Source organism: Hyperolius riggenbachi, unplaced genomic scaffold (assembly GCF_040937935.1).
Source record: "Hyperolius riggenbachi isolate aHypRig1 unplaced genomic scaffold, aHypRig1.pri scaffold_182, whole genome shotgun sequence".
In the NCBI taxonomy this organism is placed as follows: domain Eukaryota; kingdom Metazoa; phylum Chordata; class Amphibia; order Anura; family Hyperoliidae; genus Hyperolius; species Hyperolius riggenbachi.
Window position 1 is genome coordinate 166,638 of NW_027152393.1, and position 22,033 is coordinate 188,670.

Sequence of the window (22,033 nt, forward strand, 5' to 3'; positions counted from 1 at the left end):
TCATATCTGTATTAATCCAAGGACTTTATTATAAAGTGAACCTCCCGTGGAAGATATTTGCATAGTAAGGAAGGATAGGAACCCCTGCCAAACTTGTATAAAGCCTCATACACATGCTGGATGAAACTGTGCTTAGGTGGCTGTTCGTGACCAAGCATATATATATATATATATATATATATATATATATATATATATATATATATATATATATATATGTACAGAAGTCCCCTGAGCGCGTTTAACTATCCAATCACCCACGTCCCCGCCAGCACTTAATTTTTTTCTGGTGGGGGTGTGAGTGATAGGGATGTGGGGCGGCAGTCCGGCAGTAATGACCATACTGATCAGCCCAAATGCACCCACGTAATATCTATATTACGTGGCACAGCACCAGGGGTTGTAGCCGCAAGCGTTCAGAGTGTCAAACTCAGTCCGACGCTTCTATCTAAAGAGGGTGACACTGGCAACTTTATCCGGCAACAGCACCATCTAGTGGCAGACATTGGTCCTATAGAGGAAAATGCTAATGTCAGACACAGTCCGACCTGGGATAATATAGATCTGACATGCATTGTGCCCCTTGTTATCCCACCCGCTGGAAAAACTGTAACATTTTGTGACCCAACCCCTTTGTTTCCTTAACAGCTGAAATCTGATTGGTCGCTGGAGGCAGTTGTTGCACTTTTGTTCCTGTGCACACATCCTGGGCCCATATGCAATTAAAGGAAACCAGAGACCTTAGAACTGAAAGAATTGATACTTCCTCCAGCCCCAAAAGCACGTGTGAGTCCCTCTCCGTCCTCCCGGGTCTGCTGTTCAGCCGCAGTCAGCCCCCGGTAACTGGCTCAGTCGCGCCCGTTGGGGTCTTCTGCACATGTGCGGTACTTTTTGGTACTTTTTTCAATTGAATAGTGCTAAAAAATTAATCTAAATAGATGAAAAACTATCTCCTAGGAGAGAACGCTAGAGAAAAGGTTATTTGCAAATGGGTCCAAGTGTGTTACTGACCTAAAAATTTCTGTCCTAAAGCCTAGCATAGCTAGCTCAACTTGGAATTGTTCTGCAATTCAGCTTTACTGATAAAACAGAGGTATGCATGGGGATGGAGAGAGTGGTAAAACCATGGTAACCTGTGGTCATGAGGCAGCTCTAGACTGATTTCCATGGTTTACTGGGGCTGGTCCACATACCACTCTATCTCTATCACAAACCTCTTCAAAATGAACAAGGTTAGCACATAGGAATAAAATGAGTGTTGATGTTCAGACAGTAATAACTAACCATGTGAAACCCCCAGAGGGTATAAGGAAGCTTATGTGTCATGTTTAACGTGCATCTTGTTACAATGTGATTGGAGTAACTATAGGGTACCTTTACCATAACACTAACATTTTCCCATCATAAGCATGCTACCAGAAACCCAGACATATTATTATCTATCTGAGAATGCCAAGCTGTAACCAGTGCCAGTACTTTGCTGAGTAACCACACTATAATAATCTAGACCAAAGGACTGCAGTTTGTGGTTGTCAATGACAAGTGGTTCTCTAGACACTACCTTCCATGTGACATGCTAGACTGCCATGTTATGTATTATGCTGCACACTTCTTCCTTATGGAAGCATTAGCAGGGCGTGTGGTGGAATCCATTGGCATGAGGCGAGGCATGCTGTACAGTAACAGACAACGTGTGTGTTTACAGTTGCAGTGAAACATACTTTTAATTGACTGTGGGCCAGAGTTATCAAAGCATTACCGATATTTTTTTCTTCTTTTACAGTTCTAAACAGCATGGGGACTGTTCTGCATGATAATGAGACACTCTTTAAATCCTACTTAATGGCGGTAGTTTAGCACGAATTTGTAGAACTGCTCTACAGTTATGAAAAGTGCAAATCCATCCCTAAACTGCCATAAATGAAAAAGCTTAATAGCACTTCTACACAGATTGTGCAGAGTAGACTAGACATGATTTGTGAAGTGCTCCTCCCCCCTGCTGAATTTTGTGAAGCTGTTCTGGGCTTAAAGGAAAGGTCTGAGAAAAATACAATAAAAATATGCTTACCTGGGGCTTCCTCCTGCGCCTGACAACCGATGTGTCCCTTGCCACAGCTCCACTTCCAGCCGGTGGCAAGGGGTCCCCTTTGTTGCAGATGTATTGGTTACCTCAGCAAGAGCAATGTCCCTCACCCTCTGAGAAACCTTCTTAACTCCTCCTATTTTAGAACAGTTTAACCACTTCAGCCTATAGTGTATTTTCACCTTATGCATCTGAGTAATTTTCACATTTCAGCGCTCCCCTTTCAGCACGCCCAGAGTGGTTTCCTAATAAGGACGTGCGTGTGACGCGTACCTGTACTAGGAAACCACATGGGGTGTGCTGGTATGAAGAGGGGGAGGTGCCTGGAGCAGCGGAGGAACAAGCAGAGGCTGCAGACAGGTAATGTATACTTTACACAAGGCACTGGGTGGCATGCTTCATTAGGGGGGACAGCGGGGGGGGGGGGGGGGGTTGTGTTTCGTAGCGTTCGTTGATCATCGCAAAATTGCACGCCATTCCCGGCGTGCATCCGATCAGGCAAGTCGGCCCAACATCCTGCAGCATACGCGATCGAGAATGTAATCAATTTTCGGCCCAAAATTGGTCATGCACTTGGCGCCATTTTCATCCAATTCGATTATAATAATCGAATCGGATTGTCGATCGGCCAACAAACCGCCTGATGTATGGCCACCTTAACTGTCCCTCAGAGAAGTTTACAATCTATTCTGTACCATAATCAGTTATTGTCTTCCTATTAGAGTCTCATGCTAGGAACACACATTACGCTTTTTCATTACATGCAATGGATTGATAAATTCCATCATGTCCGATATTCCTCTCGATCGTTTTACTGCTCGATTCCTCATAGAAGTGAATGGAAAAAGATACGAAAAACGAGCGGGCGATAAGCGATTCGAGTGGAGAATTGAGCACAAAAAACGATCTAGCGGAGAATCGAACGGGAAAACCGTATCGTGTGTTCCCAGCATAAGGTTTTGTCTGGAGCCAATTAACCTATCTGTATGCTTTCGGGGTGTGGGAGGAAACACCTGGAGAACATACATACTCTGTGCAGATAGTTCCTTGGTCCAGATTTGATCTGGGGTGCCAGCAGTTTAAGGAGAAAGCACTACCCATTACACAACCGTGCTGCCTGAGGAGCCAGAGGAATAGATAAGAGGTTACTCTCCTAACTTTAAATTCAGTTGGCATTATTTCTAGCAATAAGCTATTGGAGTTATTAAATATTTTATGTTGTCAGGTAGTCTTTCAAAAAGACTTAAAGAGTACCTATTTTATAATATGTAAACGTTTTAACGTAAAGCTCTATCTCAGAGCTGCAAGGATCGCCGGGTGTCAGAAGCATAACTCACCTGCTTGCCTGGCGGCTGTAAATCAAAAGAGGTCTGAAACTCCGCCCCTTCCTCCCTTTTTTGGCAAAATCACTGTGACAGTTTTTCTCTAAAGTGTTTAAAAGCTCCGTGGCCAAAGAGCTCCGGAACACTTGGAATAAAATGGCGGCGGCTGTCATGCCCATGTGGGGGACGGGGGTGGAGATTCGACCTCTGATTAGTTATTGCCGCTATCACCCCTTAAACCTTGCCACTCTGAGATAGAGCTTTACATTAAAAAGTTTACTAATCATAAAATAGGACCTCTTTGCCCCACCTAATGGCTCGCTTTAGCAAACTTAAAAAAAAAACCTAATCTAAAATGTTCGATTTTTGTGATTAAAACCACTTTTAAAATACTTTTAAATGTGTTTTTTTTTAGAACTTGATACAAGAAATAAAAGACATAAAGACACAATAGGTTTCTGTAGATATTTGGGCGTATTCCTATAGAATGTATTTAGCACACAGCTGCCGGTGACCAAATTCTACTATGCAGCTTGTACAATATTTCCATGCAGTAATCTGCTGTAAACACCCTGCTGGAAGTTCAGGTCGTATAAAGAAGGCAACGTAGGTTGTGAGACGGCTCAATTAATCCCGTCAGGCTTGAGAAAACAGACTGGGAGAATGAAGAGAGGGATTTTAGGCCCTGCTCCAACTTGCATGACTCTTTTGTAGTGCGATCCCCCAGGCTAGGGCTGGAGCTTCAGAGAATGAAGAGAACAGAATGATTCAGCATCTAATATTTATATAACCTGTTTCTCCCCCTCAGGGTCTTCCTCGCCCACCTTGAAGGTTTTCTCCTACGTCTTCTCTGGAGTCGGGATCCTGACGATGTTGCTAGGCTTCCTGGGATGTCTGGGCTCGCTAAAAGAGATCAAATGCCTCCTAGGATTTGTAAGCACACCTGATTTCTCTGTTATTATAGATAAAAGCTGTGTCTGAATGCTGCCATGTTAACAGGTCATTGTTTGACTGAGAATTTCCCTCTTGCCAAGAAATTACAAAACGAATCTATAGATGGGACAATGGGAAAAATGCTTTCTGTTATTATGCTGGCTTGAAAGGCCATCATATTTTTCTTTGATTATTTCAGCTTATTATAATTTTCTAATCACTGACCGTTTTGAATCTACACTCCCTAAACTCGGACCATAAATTGTTGGTGTCTCACCAAATAAAAATATGTATTTTGGGGAGGCATCCCAAAGTAGGCGGAAGGTACCAACGACCAATGAAAATGTAGCTATTTTCTATACGCTACTCCTCCCACAGTTTTAGAAGTTTTGATTGGACATGCTGGAAAATCTTCGGCCGACATGCTCGAGCAATGCACGGTGGTAATGGGTAACATGGACGACAAACACGACAGAAACCCCGTACACTATCCCCCCTTATTTTTATGTCTCCTCCCTCCTCGGGCAGTTATATTTTACCTGTCAACCCTTCCACACTGAGTGTTTGTGCCCTATTTTGGCATTCGGGCCCCACGTGACTACTGGCATATAGCACATGGGGTGCAAATGCGGAAAAATAATGAGCAAACTCAGCACGAACAGCAGCAGGTATGGTATACCTGCATGGGGGTGGGGGCATAAAACATTAGGGGACAGCGGCTGGGTGGCGTCATCACTAGGCTGATTCTCACAAGATTTCACAATGAAATTTGCTCTGGAATCAACCTGCAGTTTATGGCAGCCAACAGATCTCTCTCTGATCAGATTCAATCAGAAAGAGATCTGTCCCTTGGTCGATTGGCCACAAAATTTACTAGATGTAAGGTTACCTTTATACAGTACTGTTTAGCACCAGCAGTAACAATACAAGACAACGGTGGGTTACAGCTGATGCAGTGAACAAATCAACTGCAGATCTTTGCATTGGGGTAGAAGATATATACATACGCACATTACATAATATTAAGAGACAAAATGGAAAGAGAGCCTGTCCAATCGGCCTTACAGTATAAAGGGTTAAGGGATAGGTGAAGGGAAGCGGAGTACGGGATGCACAACTTAAAACCAATGTATGTCAATGGGATCGTTCAGACTGAGATTGTGACAGTGTCCGTGGTTCTATGGGAATTCATGAGACCTTAAGACATGTCTGGCCTAGGTATTCCGATGATTGTACGTGTCATGCCTGATCCTTTAGACCTAGCCTAGATTTATTACAAATTGTTTGCCATTAAGTGACAGGCATTTACAATCTTTAGGTGGGTCCTATCAGCTTACAGTGACAGTTACGGAAATGTTAGCACAATGTGGCCCATATTCACTTTCTCTCCTATGTGATATTTTCACACCCTGTCATAAAATGCTTTTTAAATCACCAGTAGGCAAGAAATTATGATTTTAATTAAAATTATTTTGGGAGTACTTTTTCACCAACTTTTGGGTACTTTTTTAATTGTAAAATGCTGAACTGTTATAAAGAGAAGATGAAAAATTAATGGTTTAGGTTAAAGGCTAAGTTTAGTCATTTGGGAAGAATCAAACAATGGGGTGGGGGGTGGTGGTGTGGTGTGGGGGGGGGGGTATTCTGGGTTAGATACAGGGCGACTGGTAAGATTAGGGCTAAGCTAGGTGGTGGTGCCCTGGCAGGTCCAGGACAGGTTAGGCTGGGTAAAAATCTTGCCTAACCTCCATATTCTGCTCCCTGCAAAATACATTCAATAGATGCCGCTTTTGTAATCCACTTTATGTGTAAAAGTTCTCCTAACATATGTGAACTATATCTTGCCAGGCCGATTATTTGTGGGTTATTATATAAACCACAGTAATACAATATAACAAGTAGAGCTGCATGACATCCTCCCAGCTGCATTCATATGGGGATCACCACTGAGCGGAAGCACTGTACTAGCAGCTCATCTATTACAATTGAGTTCATATTTAGGTCCTCAAGCAAGAAAAACATTACCAGATATTTGGTTGAGTGTATTGCTGAGAAGTCTGTTATCCGAGGTATATATGGCGTGTACCTATAATGTACTTCTCTTCCTGACAAAGTGGAAGCAGTTTAGCAGCCAGTAGGACTTATTACTGGATACTTGGATGCTTTTTCTCATTGCAGAACCACTTAGAACACTTAAGTGTCACAAGTGGGAAGGCACCGTTTAATTTACCTGTGCAGACAACGACCACCTAAGTGCTTTGTCTGTTTCCCTCCCCAGCATACACCTCTCTGACACTGCGGCTGTCCTTAGCAGGTTTTGGTGCTCTATATCAGTTATGTATAGAGCTCTTGATGGGCCCCAATGTAACCCTTGCACTGTGGCCTATAGCACCTTAGCTACTCCACTACCTAAACTTCTAACTTTAAGCACTGCCCTGTTGTTACTTCCCGCAGTCCACAAACTAATCAGCGCGATTCCACAACCAACTCTTATTGGTTTGGCAACATCAGAGAGAGGCAGTTCAGAGTAGGCGTTGGCTTTGTGAAGCCACCCTGAGTAGATGGAAAAGGAGTACAGTCATAGCAAAGTCAGCTGCAGGCACCTTATGGTACCTTCATTTAGGAAGCAGTGGCGGCTTTTTTAACCACTTCAGCCTTCAGTGTATTTTCACCTTATGCATCCGAGCAAATTTCAAATTTCAGCGCTCCTCCCTTTCATTTGCCAATAACTTTACCACTACTTATCACTATGAAATGATCTGTATCTTGTTTTTTCCACCACCAATTAGACTTTCTTTGGGTGGTACCTTTTGCTAGGAATTGAAAAGGAAAATAATTGAAAAAATTCATTATTTCTCAGTTTTCGGCTTTTATAGCTTTTAAAATAATCATGCGTTCCCATTCATTAATCTCCGGGCTAACGTGCAGCAGCGAGAACGAGCGCGGGAAGGAGCGCGTGAGCGAGTGGGAGTGTGCACAGTGGCGATCGTGGCGAAGTACAAATATCTACTCCCCTGAGGCTTAGATTAAGTTTTAGTGCAGTAGATATGTACTTTACTATAAACATTAAGTGGCTTAAAGCTGAGAATGCTGGTCCAGTCTCAACTTTTTGTTTTAGATTTTCTTAGAGTAGGGAAAGGTTACACACCTGTCTGTGAGTTAGCTAGTGAAGGGAATTCTCCCACCCCCAGACAGACACAGCTGTGGAAATTAGACAGAGGTTTTGACCCTCTCCCACTCTTGCCAAAGCTAAAAATAAAAATGATGAAGTGCGTTAATCTTGCCATATTTTTCATTACAGGTTTGAATTAGAGAGGGGTGTTTTGGGTCAGTACAGAGGTTCTCTTCACATAACCCAAGTGTGTATCTGAAAATGGATCTGTGAGGCCATATAAAGACCCCAAACAAAAAACTGTGGGGCATCCGATTATAGGGGTTTCTATTTTCTGCGACCGAACCTTCAAGGAACAGGCACATCATTGAGACCGGCGATAATCAAATCAAGTAGAGTTGGCAGCTGTGCACAGAATGAACTCCATGATAACTTTCCACATCTGCTGTCAATCCAGATCCATGTAGACCATGGCTGTGACTGCCACGAATATGTGGAGGCCATCTGGGCAGGGCTTAGTCAGCCGGGATGTAAGCAGTTTCTTCAGAGAAAGGATTTTCCTTGCCAGGGAATGTGTGTTAGGTCATCTGGAATCTGTTAGGGATTGTAACTTGAATCCATTGTGTTCTGGGATTTGCTGCTTTGCAGCCACCACCAAGCCTGAGCCATGGAAACCTGCAAACCTGGAACTTCTGAGCAGGGGACAATCTCCAGGCGCACTCAGGAACAACAACCCTAAATTAGTTTGCATGTGTGCTGTTACTTGCTCTTTTGCTTTTCTTTTTTTTCAGTATTCTTATTGGTCGTTGTCATACAAACATCATCAAACTTTGTATCAAATAGCTCTTCTTATTTAGTAATCCAGATCAACCAATCAGAAATCATGTAGCTACAAACATGGCATGGCAGTAACTTTTTTGGGGGGAGGTGTATAAAGCAGCATGCTTGTGTCTTTTAGACCCCTACAGACTCTGCCAGCTTACTCCTTATAAGTACAATCAGCCAAGCAGGTTGAAAAACCTTGACTGGTTGCTATTATCTTCTACCCGGATACGCAGGTATCAGCAGTGTTTGTGTATCATTACTATTGTGTATTTATACAGTGCTGACATCCGCTGTGGCACTGTAGTGAGTACATAGTCATGTCTCTAACTGTTCCTCAGAGGATCTCATAATCTAATCCCTTCCACATTCATAGGTTAAGATCAGAATCGACTTTAGAATCAGAATCGACTTTATTTGCCAAGTACGCCATGTGATGTACTTGGAATTGGTTGTGGTACACATGGAAATGGCAGTAGTACAAATACAGTACATAAGACAGACATGGCAATGTCAGTATGAGAAGTGTACATGATACAGTCCTCAAAAGCAAGCATTCAGAGCATAGTGGACAAACGAGAATTCTAATAGCTAGGGAATGGAGAAAAGTTCTGCACAGAAGTGCTCAACGTCAGCGTGGGCGTCAGGTGAAGTAATGCTTCCCAAAGGACTAGAGTGCTGCAGCATGGCGGGGGTGGGGTCTAGAGTTCAGTAGGAGGACTGCCTGGGGGAAGAACGTGTTCCTGGGCCTGGTGGTCCTAGAGGGGATGGCTCTAAAACGTTGTAGAGTGGATGTTGACAAAAATCTGCCATTGTGGACATGTAGGCCCTGTTCCCCGTGCATTTCAGTCCAATGTGATTTCAAGAATGCTTGCGATCCAAGAAATACAATTATATGCGCTTTCACAGAAAACCAGATTGTGGAATGCAGTTATGGAATGTAGTGCTAGGTGGCAAATGCCCTTGTATTCAGTATAACTGAACAGGTGTAAGTGTATTAAAGAAAACAAAAAAAACACGCAACAAGGGCATTCTTCCTGTGCCCATTGCATTTTATGGTGGGGAAAAGCCCTGCTGCTGGAGCCCTGCACTTTAGCTCTAGAGAACACCTCTCACTAGATGCAGTACTGCATGATCCTTGTGCTCTCAGCAGTGGTGTCAGATGAAAGCACAATGACCTCAATCCAGATGCAGCCACAAGAAGGGCTGGTGACTCAGGATGATGAACAGGAACAGAATCCCTGCATGCAGCAACACCTGGAGGAGAGGAGTAGCTGGAGGCTTTACATACAGTGTCTGCTGCCTCCAGCACCAGAGCACCAGAGGAGTTAGGGATCTTTCACACTACAGGCAGCAGTAAAAGGCTAAAACGCTGCATTTTGGCTGCTGGCGTTTTTAAGGCGTTTTCAAAGCATTTTTAAGGCGTTTTAACGCCAATACATTAGTATCAATTGTATTGAGAAACGCAGCGGTCAGCCCTAAAAAAGCTCCTGGGAGCTTCAAAACGCAACGCTCCAAAACGCAGCGTTAAGAGTGAAAGGTAAAATGAAAGTCTATGGACTTTCATTTTACCTAGGAAATCGCCAACTTCGGCTGTGGCGTTAAAACGCCGAAAAAGCCCTCTGGTGTGAAAGGGCCCTTAGGACTATATGATTGCAGAGCGGCAGGTTAGAGCCTGCTGTGTCTTTCATGTACTTATCAACTGGAAGGCCAGAGGGCAGGAAGATATCCACTAAAACTAAAAATACTCACATGGAAGCTGACTCCCCCCGCCCCAACACCTCCCCCCCCTCCCCCCCCTCCCCCCCCATTCTTCAGAAGCTGTGACTCTTTCTGATGTCCCCGACTCTCCTGATTGGCGGGTGTGAGTCATATTAGTCATAGTTCCACTGAACAGAAAAGGTCTGTTTTTATACGTAACGGACTTCTGACACCTGGAGCTTGTAAAGCTAGGAATAAACGCAAGTCATACAATGAACTGTAAACTTGCAAATTCTCTCTGGGGCTGTATTTATAGACTTCATTTACAAATGGTTCAGTGAACTGTATTATAATGTTAGTCACACGCATATCAGTTGTGATTGCCCAGTGACACTATTGATTCAATAAAACGACTGTGTGTATGGAGAATTGAGCTGAAACTTTAAGAATACTTATTTTCAATTGTTTTCAAACAAATGTGTTTGTTCATACACTGTGTGTGTTATACAGTGTTACGTGTTTGTTATATACAGTGTGTGTGTTATACAGTGTGTGTGTTATACAGTGTTACGTGATTGTTATATACAGTGTGTGTGTTATACAGTGTTATGTGTTTGTTATATACAGTGTATGTGTTATACAGTGTGTGTTATACAGTGTTATGTGTTTGTTATATACAATGTGTGTGTGTTATACAGTGTTATGTGATTGATATATACAGTGTGTGTGTTATACAGTGTGTTTGTTATACAGTGTTATGTGTTTGTTATATATAGTGTGTGTGTTATACAGTGTTACGTGTTTGTTATATACAGTGTGTGTGTTATACAGTGTTATGTGATTGTTATATACAGTGTGTGTGTTATACAGTGTTATGTGTTTGTTATATACAGTTTGTGTGTGTTATACAGTGTTATGTGATTGTTATATACAGTGTGTGTGTTATACAGTGTGTTTGTTATACAGTGTTATGTGTTTGTTATATATAGTGTGTGTGTTATACAGTGTTATGTGTTTGTTATATACAGTGTGTGTGTTATACAGTGTGTGTGTTATACAGTGTGTGTGTTATACGGTGTTATGTGTTTGTTATATACAGTGTGTGTGTGTTATACAGTGTTACGTGTTTGTTATATACAGTGTGTGTGTGTTATACAGTGTTATGTGATTGTTATATATAGTGTGTGTGTTATACAGTGTGTTTGTTATACAGTGTTATGTGTTTGTTATATATAGTGTGTGTGTTATACAGTGTTATGTGTTTGTTATATACAGTACAGTGTGTGTGTTATACACGGTGTTTGTTATACAGTGTTATGTGATTGTTATATATAGTGAAGCTGCTGTCATCAGATGCATAATCCTATTCTGAGGATTTTACAAATACAGTATGATGGATACATGTAGTAAACACAGCTCCGCCTCAGTCACTGTGACATTCGCTGTTTAGATTATTAAAGGAGAACTCTATTGGAAAGGGCATTCCATACAAATAATATTTGCAATTTATACCTATTAATATCTATTCTTTGCCTCTGCCATAGTGTTCCTTAGATTCCTGGATGTGTAAACTGTTGCTACTAAAGTCTCTCATGTTGGGCATACATACCCCAACGACCCTTAACCACTTAAGGACCGGGCTATGTTCTTCTGATCTGTGCTGGGTGGGCTCTTCAGCCCACAGCACAGATCAGGTTTTAGCCAGGGCGACCAGACTTCCCCCCCCCCCCTTTTTTTTCCCCACTAGGGGGATGTCCTGCTTGGGGGGGGAGGGGTCTGATCGCCGCCGCTCACTTTTGCCTAGCGGGGGGGGGGGGCTCCTCAAAGCCCGCAGCGATTCCCAGCCTCCCTCTCTTTCCCTCCCTCCCCTCTTTCCCCTGGGCGGCACAGGACAGCGATCCGTCCTGCACCGCCTCTGATAGGCTTCAGCCTATCAGATGCCAGCGATCCCCGGGCAATCAGAGGCCGGGGATCGCCGATCTGCTTTACCGCGCTGCTGCGCAGCAGCGCCGTATGATGTAAACACAGGGGATTTCTTCCCCGCGTGTTTACGTTTAGCCTGCGAGCCGCGATCGGAGGCTCGCAGGCTGTTCACGGAGACACCCTCCGTGAACTGACATGGAAAGTTTCCATGGGAAACGACATACGACCTGCCGCCGCCTATTGGCGTTAGGCGGTCGTTATGTGGTTAAGGTGTCCATTAACTGTGCAATTTTTTCACCAAATGCAATCTTTCCATTTTTACGATTAAATTGTATAGACAATTTGCCGTTTATGAAGGCAATCAATAAGGAACGATTCTTTGGTCGATTGCTAAATAGGATAAGATCTATCCGAAAGTTGGATTTTATGATCGCATTTGAATTGTTCAGTAAATTTGAATAATCGATAATTGCCTTACAATTAGTTACGATCATTCAAATCGCATCGAAACATCGCATTTAGTGAAAAATTGTACCATTAATGGGCACCCTTAAAGAGACTATCTCTAGAAAATTTCTAGCCATTTCCAAGTCAGTGAGGTTGAGTCACTATACAGCAGTAAAATGCTCCTGCGCAGACAGTGCTTGGCTATTGTACTGGTATTTATTTGAATAGAGTAGCATGCACTGCGTACATAGTGGATACATGTGCTTGCCAGTTGCTTGAGCAACCGGCTGAAAAAGCACTAAGCAACCCTCCCTAAATACTTACCAAGCCTCCAGCGATGTCTAGCAGCCTTCCTGCGGCTTTCCAGCATCCTCCGTGCACGCAAGCCAGCGCGTCACCTGACCCACTGGAAAACCTCTAGGAGCTGCAGGAAGGCTACTAGACATCCCTGGATTCTTGGTTAGTATTTCAATGCCTCCAATACCTGCCCCAAACCCCCCCCCCCCCCCCCCCAAAAAAAAACAGGTTGGCTGAGACTACCGGTTGCTAGAGTTCACAGGGACTTTGCTGTATAAGACCTCGTTCACATTATCAAACGGAGATGGCTGTGCGATTGGAACGTAACGTGTATGATCGCACGCCATCTGCATTTACATGCGTTGTGTGGGTGATAGTGAATGGGACAACCATGCTTTTGGGCAAAAATCGTGTGCAGCATGCATTCGCAGTCCGCACTGGTCTGCAACATATGCAGTGTGAACATCAAACAGTGCGGTCTATGCACTTCTTTTTTTTTCAAAACATTTTTATTCAGGTTTTTTCAAAATACAAAAGACAATGGAAACTATATAAGCATAATCACATTCTATAAGTTATGCAGGTGACTGAAGTTCCAAAATCCCTTGCCCTTCCCTCCCTAACCCTCCCCCCCTCCCCTTAGAGAACCCTCCCCCCCTCCCCTTAGAGAACCCTCCCAGGGGTACACTGTGTCGCGACTACTGTTGCTTTATTCCCAGTAGTCAGGCTGTGTTGAAATTGTAACCCATCCTATGTCCGGATCTTGAGTTGGCCTAGTGTGCCTCCAATATCTTCCCGGCAGTACCACGAGGTATAGATGAAGTCTCTCATTAATGCTATAATTTGCTGAGGACTGAATTGGTGAACAATAAAGTTTCTCCATATCTTGAAGAATGTGCTTGTTTTTAGTTCTTTGGATTGAAGGGTGTTAAGTCTCTCCATGTGGAAAATGTATAAAAGTTCCTGCTTCAAAGCCGAAAGACCTGGGGGGGGAGGAATCAAGCCATTTGCATAGAATCGCTCTTCTAGCTGCTATCATTATAATATGACACATGAGGGAGGGGCTCTCCTGCGTTAACTTAGAAGAGGTAAGAAAATAATTAAATAACATAAGCATTTGTGACTTTAGTAATTTCTTTTTACATACCTTATTTGTATATTTGAGTACCTTATCCCAGAAAGCTTGGATTCTAGGACATTTCCATATACAATGAATTAGATCTGCATCAGCTAGACTACATTTCGGGCAATGTGGGTTGTAGCCAGGGGGAGTTATCTTGTATTTGATGTTAAATGCATATTTGCCTCTGTGAATGAAGAGCAGATGAGATGATCTCCACTTTTCATCTCTAATAATTTTCCTTACCATCATGTTACCCTCAAGAATTTGTGCCCCCACCCCTTTTTCACTTAGTATTTGTTCCCACTTTTTCATGGCGTTCGATGCTATGTTGGGATTTGAGATATCTCTAATTGCTGCATATAGTTTTGCTAGCGAGATATGTTTGCTGGTTGGTTTTAATATGGTGTCAAACTTTGTAGGGATCATAATGGAGTTTTCTGATCGCAACACTGCGGCAGCCATAGACCTCAGCTGAGCATAAGTTAAAAAGTCCCCTGCCGGTAAGGTATATCTCTGCCTCAGCTCAACGAAAGAAATCCACTTCCCTTCCTTTATGTTAAACATATGACCCATGGATTTTATCCCTTTCTCTTCCCAGATTGCAAAGGCTTTTTGTTGGATACTTGGGGGAAAATTAGGATTTCCCCAGATTGGTAGGTATTTGGACATTTTATATGGGAGGTGGCATTTCTTTCTGACCGCTTTCCAAGCTGCAATTGTATCTCTAAAGATAATGTTCTGCTTTAGTCTCAGGGGGAGATTCTTAAGAGAGGCGTGCAAGAGTCCAGTTAGTGACCAGGGGAGTGCCTGCTCTTGTTCTAGTTTTGTATTTGAATATTGTTCGCTTGAAGTGACCCAGTCATGTGAATGACGAAGCATGGCTGCTAAGTTGTAATCTCTGATGGATGGAAGGTTAAGGCCGCCTAGGATTTTAGGCAAAGACAGTTTATCTCTTGAAATTCTAGGCTTCTTTGAGTTCCAAATAAATTTTGACCAAGCTGCGTTGAGCGCCATTACATCTTTATGTTTCAGGAGGAGTGGGATCGTCTGCAGAGGATACAGTAATCTTCCCATGGATACCATTTTTATCAAGGCCACTCTGCCTGCAAAACCTATTGGAAAATTTTGCCATTTCTCTAGCTGCAGAATAATGTTTTGTATTAATGGGGAAAAATTTAGGGCATATAATTGTGTTGGGTTTCTACTAATTGTTATTCCCAAGTATTTAATTTTAGACGTGTTTAGCTTTACTTCCAATTGTGTCCAAAGGGTTGTATCTGCTCTGGGGGACAGAGGGAGGAGTTCACTCTTGTCTAAGTTTATCACAAACCCTGAGAGGTCACCCACTTCTTTAATTGTTTGCATTGCTATCGGGACTTGGGTAGCTGGATCGGACAGGAAAAGGAGGATGTCGTCTGCAAATAGTGCCTGTTGGACCTTTTTATCCCCCACCTCTATACCCCCAAGCCTGGCTCTCAGTAGGATGGCTAATGGTTCCAAAGCGATATTGAAAAGTAATGGGGAAAGTGGGCATCCCTGTCTCGTTCCCCTTTTTAAAGCAAACGTTTTTGACAAGAAGCCTGGCATGGAGATCTGGGCTTTTGGATTAGAGTACATGGCTTTCAAGGCATTGAGAAAGTGGCCTTTAAAATTTTGCTGGCTTAGGATCTCAAACAACCAGTCCCACTCCACCTGATCAAATGCTTTTTCCGCATCTATACTTAAAAGTGCTGCTGATTTATGGGTTATGGGATATGCTCTTATTTGTTCTAATATAGTGATAACTTTCCTGATATTTATCACCGCTGCTCTATGTCTGACAAACCCCACTTGGCTTGGGTGTATTAACCTAGGCATAATATCTGCCAATCTGTTAGCTAAGATTTTTGAAAGAAGTTTTACGTCTAGATCAATGAGGGAAATAGGTCGGAAAGATGAGAGTTGTTCTGGGTCCTTTCCTTCCTTAGGGATCAGTTTGATATGGGCTAGTTGACCTGTGGAGGGATAGTTTCCCGTGTGGAGTATTTTGTTGTAGACTGTTGCTAGTGTTGGCGCAATTTCTTCTTTTAGAATTTTAAAATATTCAGAGGACAGTCCATCAGGGCCTGGGGCCTTGCCTAGTGCTAGAGAAGTAATTGCCATTTTAATCTCCCCTAGATTAATGTCTGCATTTAATGCTGCCTGTTCCTCTTCTGTTAGTTTTTTTAATGGGATTTTCTGTAAAAAGGTCTGAATGTTTGTCGCTTGAGGGTTTTTAGAGGAGTAGAGTTGCTGATAGTAGTCTGCAAATAGGTTGCATACAGATGAGGGATGGTGATCCAGCACTCCCCTTGTGTCCCTAACCGCTATTGGTTTTGAATTGAAGAAAGTTTTTTTTGTTAATGAGGCTAATAGTCTTCCCACTTTTTCCCCATGCTTGTAGTACTGTAGATTTATGTATGGCCTATGAGTTTCCTCTCGTACTCTAAGCCAAGTATCGCAGTCTAGTTTGGTGGTGATCCAGTTCTTTCTATTTGATTCTGAGGGATTAGATCTGTATTCGGTATATGACTGTCTCACCTTTAACCTTCCTGGCGGTAAGCCCGAACTGAGTTCGGGCTATGCCGCCGGAAGGCACCGCTCAGGCCCCGCTGGGCCGATTTGCATAATTTTTTTTTTGCTGCACGCAGCTAGCACTTTGCTAGCTGCGTGCAGTGCCCGATCGCCGCCGCTACCCGCCGATCCGTCGCGCCGCAGCCGCCCCCCCCCCCCCCCCCAGACCCTGTGCGCTGCCTGGCCAATCAGTGCCAGGCAGCTCTATGGGGTGGATCGGAATCCCCTTTGACGTCGATGACGTCGGTGACGTCATCCTGCCCCGTCGCCATGGCGACGGGGGAAGCCCTCCGGGAGATCCCGTTCTTTGAACGGGATCTCCGGATCTCCGATCGCCGGCGGCGATCGGAGGGGCTGGGGGGATGCCGCTGAGCAGCGGCTATCATGTAGCGAGACTTTGTCTCGCTACATGAAAAAAAAAAAAAAATTAAAAAAAAAAGATTTGCTGCCCCCTGGCGATTTTTTTGCAAACCGCCAGGAGGGTTAATACTGCTTCTGCGTATTTTTTATTTGCTTCTAATTTTTTTCTTTTTAGATAACCCATTATTTTGCCTCTAATAACTGCTTTGGAAGCTTCCCAGTATAAAATAGGATTGTCTTTATGTTGGAGGTTATCGCCTTGGTATTCTAGCCACCAGTTTTTGATTAATTTAATAAAGTTTTCATCCGTGTATAGTTGGGAAGGAAAGCGCCAAATGAAATTGTCACCTTTTGGTGTCGAGTCATACAATTCAATGGTTACTGGTGCATGGTCAGATATGATCATGTCCTGTATAGTTGCTTCTAAGAGTCTAGGTGCCAGCTTTTCACGAATAAAAATGACATCTATACGTGAGTGTGTTTTATGTCTATGAGAGAAATGAGAGTATTCTCTTGAGGCAGGGTGCATAAAGCGCCAGGTATCAATCACACTGGTGGCTTCTATCAAGGCGACTAACCTTCTGTCCTGCGATCTTGTATGGGGGCCGACCCCTGACCTATCTTCCTTAGCTTCCACCACTGAGTTCATGTCTCCTCCTACTATTAAATTGGGATGTGTGATCTTTGACAGTTTGGAAACTAAAGAGTCAAAGAAAGATTGATTTTGCTCATTAGGGGCATAGACATTCCAAACATGGTATATTTCGTTGTGAACCTTTAGTGTTAACGATAGCCATCTGCCAAGCGGATCTGCGTCAGAATGCAAGACCTCTGCCTTAAAATTTCTGTTTAGGAGTATCAGAACTCCTGCTTTTTTATGAGCTGCTGGGGCTCCATATACCTCTCCTACCCATTTCTTCCTCATATATTGAAATTGGTGCTGTGTTAAGTGCGTCTCCTGAAGGAGGCATATGTCAGGGGCTAACTTTTTTAGATGGTTTAGTATGCGTGATCGTTTGTCTGCTGATTGCAGGCCTTTTACATTCCATGATATGAGCCTCATATGATGACGCATTCCGCTCGGCATATGACTTTTGAGACTTTACCATAAGCATGCATAAATGTTAACTTACTACCTGATGGTCGACACAGTGTAACCCCATTTCCCCCCCCCCCTTCCCCTGAACCCATTTCCCCATAACTTGTTCCTCCAACATGAGGGACTGAGGAACGCTGGTTGTAAACCAAAATAGCACTTTCAGGGAAAAAGTACCTTTCCCGTACATGGACTTCCCTTTTTTTCCCGAAGGTGGCTTTTCCCCACCTAGCTCCAAGACAGTCACGCTTACAATCCAGGCCTTGCTATGTGGATTTTTTGCTCTTTTGGAAGGCTACATAGAACACATAGGAGATCAACAGTCTCTTTTAAGCAATATTTTCTCTAGAAGGAGATGTTTGCCTCTCGGGTGAGGAACGTGACGGGCCCTGTGCATTAAGGAGGTAGTGTTGTACATCTTCAGGCGTGGTGAAGTTGCGCTGTTTTCCATCTGGATCTATAATCCTCATTGTGGCAGGATATAGTAACATGAATTTTATTCCCCTGGCTGCTAAGGTGTTGCATGAGGGCACAAAGGCCTGTCTTTTTTTTGACACTTCTGCTGAGTAATCGTTGAAGAGGCGCAACTGGCAGTTTTGCACTTCAAGTTGGTCACCGTTACGATAGGCAGCCATTAATTTTGTTTTGTCTGCAAAGTCTAAATAGCGTACCATCACCATACGTGGCATATTGCGGGCTTGTTTTTTGCGTATAGGCCCCACTCTGTGTGCGCGCTCCACTTTCAATGGAGCTTCTAAGCCTAGAGTTGCAGGGATTTCTCTAGCACAGATGTCAAACAATTGAGCGTCAGTGATTTCTTCCGATAGACGACTACTCTGATGTTATTGCGTCTGGATCGATTTTCCAGATCTTCAATTCTATTGTGCGCTAGAGAGTTGTCTCTGAGCAGGGTTTCTATTTTAAGGTTGGCCGCATGTAGATCATCCTCACAGCTTCCCACTCTCTGCTCAGCTTCTTTAATTCTTTTGGCTTGTTGTTGCATGTCTTTTTTAATGCCCTGCAGAGCTTGTTTAATAGTGTCCTGTATGGTGGCTTGTATGTCTGGTGCTAGTGCTTTGCCTACCTCTTCTGCCAGCTTTCTGTAATCGATGTGCAGGCTGTGTTTTGTGCCTCCTCTCCGCGATCCTGCTTCTGATTCCCCATCCGAGCTGGAACAGCGAGACTGCGCCTCCTCCTCCATATTCTGTAGCGCGGCCTTCCGTGCAGATTTCCTGCCCGCCATCTTAGGAGTGTCCTCTCCGCGGGGTTTCGATTGCTGGCCCAAGCGCGTCAGGTAGCGGTCCATGCGTTGCACGACTCGCCTCTCTGACTCTGGCTTACTCCCCGGGTGTGTTTGCGGGAGGTTTCGGCGGGCTATCGCTGGGTAGCAGGCTGGGAAGCGTGGCCGTCAGCCGGAGCTCTGCTATTCCGCTACCACCATGCGGGCGCCGGAACCGGAAGTCTATGCACTTCTGATGTCGTGCGTGTCTGTCTCCCACACGTATTGCCGAAATACGGAGGGCAACGCGTGTAATGTGAACGAGGCCTAAAGCTTGTTATGCTGTTTACGTAACACTGGTTATATTAAAAATGTGTGTGTTGTGTACATAACGTGAATTGCGCTATTTGCATAAATAATGGTAACATTGTAGCGGGCAGAATGCGCAGGGTACTTATACTGTTCTATAGCGAACCAACCCCAATGAGACCAGCATTTTATGACTCTCAAAAAAGTCAATATTTATTTCTGTAAAGCAGCAGGGGTGCATAAAACTTACCATACAGTGTAGACACAACTAGAGAGAGCCTGACTTCAGGAAAGTATGGATAGTTTCCTATATTTTTACCATGCTTATGGGATTGGTCCTAGACATATTTATGATGTTTTTGTCCTATATACTGTATATGCAGCATGGCTGGTGAGTGATTTGCATTTTTATGTTTCAGCTGTAGATTCCGGGGGTTTTATACTGTGTTTTCTACTCACTACAATAGCTGGTTTTCCCTCCTCTAAACGGATGAGACTTTGAGCTGAGCCCTGCGGTTGGACAGATAGCGATAGTTATGCTTGAGGAGTTTTACATCACTGCACTATATAAATGTGTAAAATGTATGCACTATATAAATGAATAAAATATAGTAAATGCAGCACAGAGGATAGTCATTCACTACCTTATATCTCTACAGATCCTAGACGTGCTTCCACCTTCAGTTTTGTGGGTTGCCATCTACCTTTGGTTGTTCCTGTCCCGTTGTACTTCATACTGTAAAATTAATTCTATTAGGCAGATCAGGACCCCTTAAAGAGACACTGAAGCGAAAAAAAAATGATGATATTATGATTTGTATGTGTAGTACAGCTAAGAAAAAAAACATTAAGATCAGATACATCAGTCTAATTGTTTCCAGTGCAGGAAGAGTTGAGAAACTCCAGTTGTTATCTCTATGCAAAAAAGCTATTAAGCTCTCCGACCAACTTAGTCGTGGAGAGGGCTGTTATCTGACTTTTATTATCTGAACTGTAATTGAACTGTTTACTTTTCCTCTAGCAGAGGAGAGTTTATTACTTCACAGACTGCTCTGAAAGACTCATTTTGAATGCTGAGTGTTGTGTAATCTGGACATATTATAGAGTGATGCAATGTTAGAAAAAACACTATATACCTGAAAATAAAAATATGAGAATATTTTCTTTGCTGCTAATCTTCTAGTAATTATTCATAGTACACAACCAATTCATTATATCATATATTTTTTTTCGCTTCAGTGTCTCTTTAAAGAGAACTTATGCTCAACTGTTCATGGAGTGAGACTTAAAGTGGATCCGAGATAAACTTTTACTCATTGCATAATTGTGTTCCTTTCATATAGTTTATAGGGCATTCCTCAAGGCAAATACTTTTTTTGTTTTGTTTTAATACTCTAATTCCCTATAAACTAAACAAGCCTCGCCCACAGCTTCTCCAGAGAGCCTTGGCACTTTGAGCCTTAGTAGCAAGGGCTTATGGGAGCTCAGTCTAGGCAGGAGGAGGAGAAGGTTACTAGCCAGAGATTGCAGAGGCAGAGGGGAAGAGGAGAGGGGAGTGAAGTTTTCACAGACTGACGGGTAGAGATGCTGATCAGCTTGCTTGTGTGTAATGTGACCAACAGAACATGGCTGCTGTCTTTGTATCACAGGAAGAAATAATTATATTCTGTTGAAGCTGTTTGCAGCTAGATTTGCTTTGTAAACTGACTCAACTTTAGATAAGATATATAGACAAGTTACTTGTTATAGTTAGTATTTCATCTCGGATCCGCTTTAAGGTGCCAATTGATAATACAATCTTGATTGTACAATCTTGCCTCTTCTATGTACTTCTACCTAAAGTATCCATTCAAAGTACTGTATATTCATTCAGTTTACATTCTACTGCATAGATTTGGTAAGATGGAGACCTTAAAGTGTGCCTGAGATGTAAGGTACTGCAGCATTTATACTTACCTGAGCATTCCTCGAGCCGCCATGTGATCTGTGGGCTCCATCACTGTCCTCTGCTGTTCCATTGTCCGCAGCCGACCAACAGACATGCAGAACATACCTATGCTTTACTAAGCGCCTATTTACACATCTGTTTGCACTGCTCTGGCTCCAGCGATCCTAGTGGGAAACAAGCTTCAAGCTCAAGACGAAGGTTGTGCCTGCTCCGTTCTTTTCCCAACAAGCTGCTTCCACTGGCCAACTGACACCATCTCTAGTTTTGTAATATTGGTGGCAGAATTAGTGGGCATTGGTCTAATACTGTCATTTGGCCAAAGGAAGCCACTTGGACATTAGAATGGTTGATAAGAGGAACTCTAAGCTATATTCACCTGCTTGCGGAGGGATTTTACAATCTGTTAAGTGGTATATTTATCTGACATGTACTAAATCGGTATTATCAGATTGAAAGGTCTTTAAAGTATGCTATTGGAATTTGTGCCTAGCGGCATTTACTGTCCCATTGGGGGGGGGGGGGAGGGGGGGGGGCAGGAGGAAGTAAGCAGGAACTATAATACCAATTGGTTAATATGGACAGCAGTTATCTCCCCAGAATTTTTTTTCTTGCCGGGTGGCATGAAAAAGTAGCTGGGTGGGGTGGAACCGGGGGAATGTAGGGCCGACGTAACTGTGCTTACAGCTAAGAAGGAGGATGAGAAGGCGAGCCAGGGACAACCGGGTGCTCCCCAAAATTAACTGGGT

General features: G+C 43.3%; 1 protein-coding gene across 3 annotated transcripts in view; it reads left to right on the forward strand.

The window, feature by feature from the left end:
- The window catches only part of CD37 (CD37 molecule), a 169,854-nt gene that overhangs the window by 111,157 nt on the left and 36,664 nt on the right, over nucleotides 1-22,033 (forward strand). For all 3 annotated transcript variants that reach the window (XM_068264849.1, XM_068264850.1, XM_068264851.1), the window contains one exon: nucleotides 4,214-4,338. In XM_068264849.1, coding sequence (XP_068120950.1) covers nucleotides 4,214-4,338 — 125 coding nt within the window. The remainder of the gene's footprint in view (nucleotides 1-4,213; nucleotides 4,339-22,033) is intronic.